This window comes from Sinocyclocheilus rhinocerous, unplaced genomic scaffold, assembly GCF_001515625.1.
Source record: "Sinocyclocheilus rhinocerous isolate Xijiao unplaced genomic scaffold, SAMN03320098_v1.1 scaffold802, whole genome shotgun sequence".
NCBI classification, from domain to species: Eukaryota; Metazoa; Chordata; class Actinopteri; order Cypriniformes; family Cyprinidae; genus Sinocyclocheilus; species Sinocyclocheilus rhinocerous.
In genome coordinates this window covers 290,242-292,946 of record NW_015642061.1, presented here as the reverse complement: position 1 = coordinate 292,946, position 2,705 = coordinate 290,242, and the positions used below count along the sequence as shown (strand labels likewise).

General features: G+C 36.3%; 1 protein-coding gene across 1 annotated transcript in view; it reads right to left on the bottom strand.

Annotated features, from left to right (window-relative positions):
• Positions 1-1,269: 1,269 nt before the first annotated feature.
• The window catches only part of LOC107755607 (nuclear factor 7, brain-like), a 2,581-nt gene continuing 1,145 nt past the window's right edge, over positions 1,270-2,705 (bottom strand). Inside the window, exons 4-5 of the mRNA XM_016572496.1 lie at positions 2,645-2,704; positions 1,270-2,455 (exon numbers count right to left, since the gene is read on the bottom strand). Of these exons, the coding sequence (XP_016427982.1) occupies positions 1,965-2,455; positions 2,645-2,704 (551 nt within the window). The 3' untranslated portion in view covers positions 1,270-1,964. The remainder of the gene's footprint in view (positions 2,456-2,644; position 2,705) is intronic.

Here is a 2,705-nt window from a genome sequence, read left to right as displayed (position 1 = left end):
GTAAAGTTCAGAAGCTATGATAATACTTTTTTTGCGCAAAGAAAACAAAAATAACGACTTTATTCCGCAGCTTCATCTCTACTGTGTCACTTGTGGATGCGCGTTCACGTCATTACGCTGGATCTGGGTCAGCGCCGCCACACGCTCACGTCATGGTACTGTCGTGAACGCACGTCTGTGGAATAAAGTCTTTTTTTTTTATTGAACTTTTGATATTAGTAATGCATGCTTAAAAAAGTTAATTTGAAGGATAAATGTAAAATAATGCCTTTCTTTATTTGATTGCAGTAAATAAAAAAATGTTTCAAATCCACTTCTTGATTTGTTGCCTCAACTCCAACTAAATCTTCATAATATCACTTACAACTCATGTGTGTACGTGATGCATTGCTGCATGCTAGCTTGGAAGATAGAAAAACTTACATTTAGCATCTGGAAATATTTCCTTTACTTTGATTTCGTTGTGATAAAAGATGACAGGAACATCATTATCAAATGTAAGCAGCATTATGCACTCTTTAATTACAAGGCTTGCCCACCCACATCCCTTTGATTTTGACACATTATAACCACCTATTATCAAAGTCTTTCTATAAAATTTAATAAAATAATTTTTTTACGATCTTACATAAATTGTTTGACAACAGACATCATGAAATATAATCACAAATGTGCAAAAGGTGCATTATATCTAATTAGCATCATGCTACACATTACAATTTATTTGATCAATATGCTTTTTCTTAAAACTCACTGTAAACGACAATCAAGTGTTTTTAATAACTTCCAATTGTGATCTAATATGGATTCTGATCATATAACAAGGCAGACATATGCTATTTGTAGCATTTTAGAATAAGCTTATTGCAACAACTGTTTAGCATTTATCATGGTAAACATCTGTTGTTGTTGTTGTTGTTATGTTAATACCCCACATCGCATAAAAATCACATACAAATCCTGTCCAGTTTTGTATGGAAGCCCATTTCCACCACTGAATAAAAATTAAAAAAGGTAATTGTGACATTTTATCTCACAATTCTGACTTTTTTCCCTTCACTATTGCGAGTGATATACATCTCACAATTCTGCAATAGGTTACAGATTACAAGTTACCCTATTTAAAATGTAATATTTAGTGTAACTATTTCAATTACTTTATGTTAGTCATTATCACCAATTGTAAAATGACAATGGTTCACATTTCCCATAATAATAACATTGAGTAAATATTAAATAACGCTGTGAATCAATAAATTAATGAATGATTAAGTAAATTAATAAAAGAGGAGTCAGAGTATATAGACGTGCAGTTGGCTTGGAAGACGTTAACATATGTTTTGTCCATTCTGCAATGTGAACTGGAGGTAAGCAGCAGTATACTAAATTGCAGCTATTTGATAGCGACTGAACTTATAAAGATCTTCCTCTTTTCGTTTTCTTTCTTGCTACATTAAAGATGAAATGGTTTAATTTCTGTTTTTGTGCAGGCGCGGTGAGGGAAAAAGCACTGAGTTCAGGGCAATCGGTTCGTAGCTCTGCTTCAACTGTGCGATACTCTTACGAGAGGCGACCACAATTTAATGTCGCAAAGTTTAGAGTCGCACGAGTCAGAATTCGGCTCAAAATCGGGCAGTGTATGCCGGTCAGGCCAGATAAACTCAGTAAGTAAAGCTGATGAGGGAAGGGTTATTATAATGAAGATTTTTATTTATTTATTTTTACAGTTAAAATCATTAAGTGGACTGAAATGATCTGATCTAATCTGTTGTCTAACAGTGATTTGAGAGTGTGTCTGTACTGCTGGATATCAGTCATGTGATCAGATATCAGTCACATGATCAGCTGCGGCCCAATCACAGCCATACTGATATTCAGATCAACAGCACTCTTACTCGTGTGATATGGATTAAATATTGAAAACTTGATGAAAGCAGGAAGATCTAGACCTACAGTTGTAACGATTACTGAATATTCAGTGGTAAAATCCTCAGAGGGAATAAACTATAACAACAGAAGAATGGAAAGACAGTGTCAGTGAAGGTGGTTGCGTATGTGTGTAGATGTGTGTTAGTTACAGGATCAGAGAATGACACTGTTCCTCCATCATAGTCCAGATATACTCTCACATGCTTAAGGTTCTGCTCAAGATGAAAACCAGACCTTACAGAAGAACCATGCTCCACACTCCAGACATCACTGTCAAAGAAATCGCATCCCTTCCTTTGGTTAGATGCAGTAGTTACTCCAAGACTCCAGCATCGACTCTCTTTAACCTCCACATCCCAGCTGTTTGTTCCTGAGTTAAAACCCTCTGAGCCCAGAACACAAGAATAATAGTCAAATCTCTCTGGATTATGAGGAAGCGGTTGTTTGTTCCCATATCTCACACTGGTCAGATCATCAGACAGGACGAGCCATGGATTTGTAGTTTTTGGATCCAGAATCACAGGAGCTGATGAGACACAATCAACAGCTGCTTTTAAACTGACGTTCATATAATGATCAAGAGTGAACCCAAACACAGATTATTATAATTATGACACTCATCCTATTGATCAAACATATCAGACATCTTTAAACCTATCCAGCCATGCATCATTTCCAGTGCATGTGTAAGAACACAGATCTTCTCCAGACTCACTGTTTTGGACGATGTCCTGCATCTTCTTCCAGACTCTGAAGGGCAGGTTGCCCAAGTAACG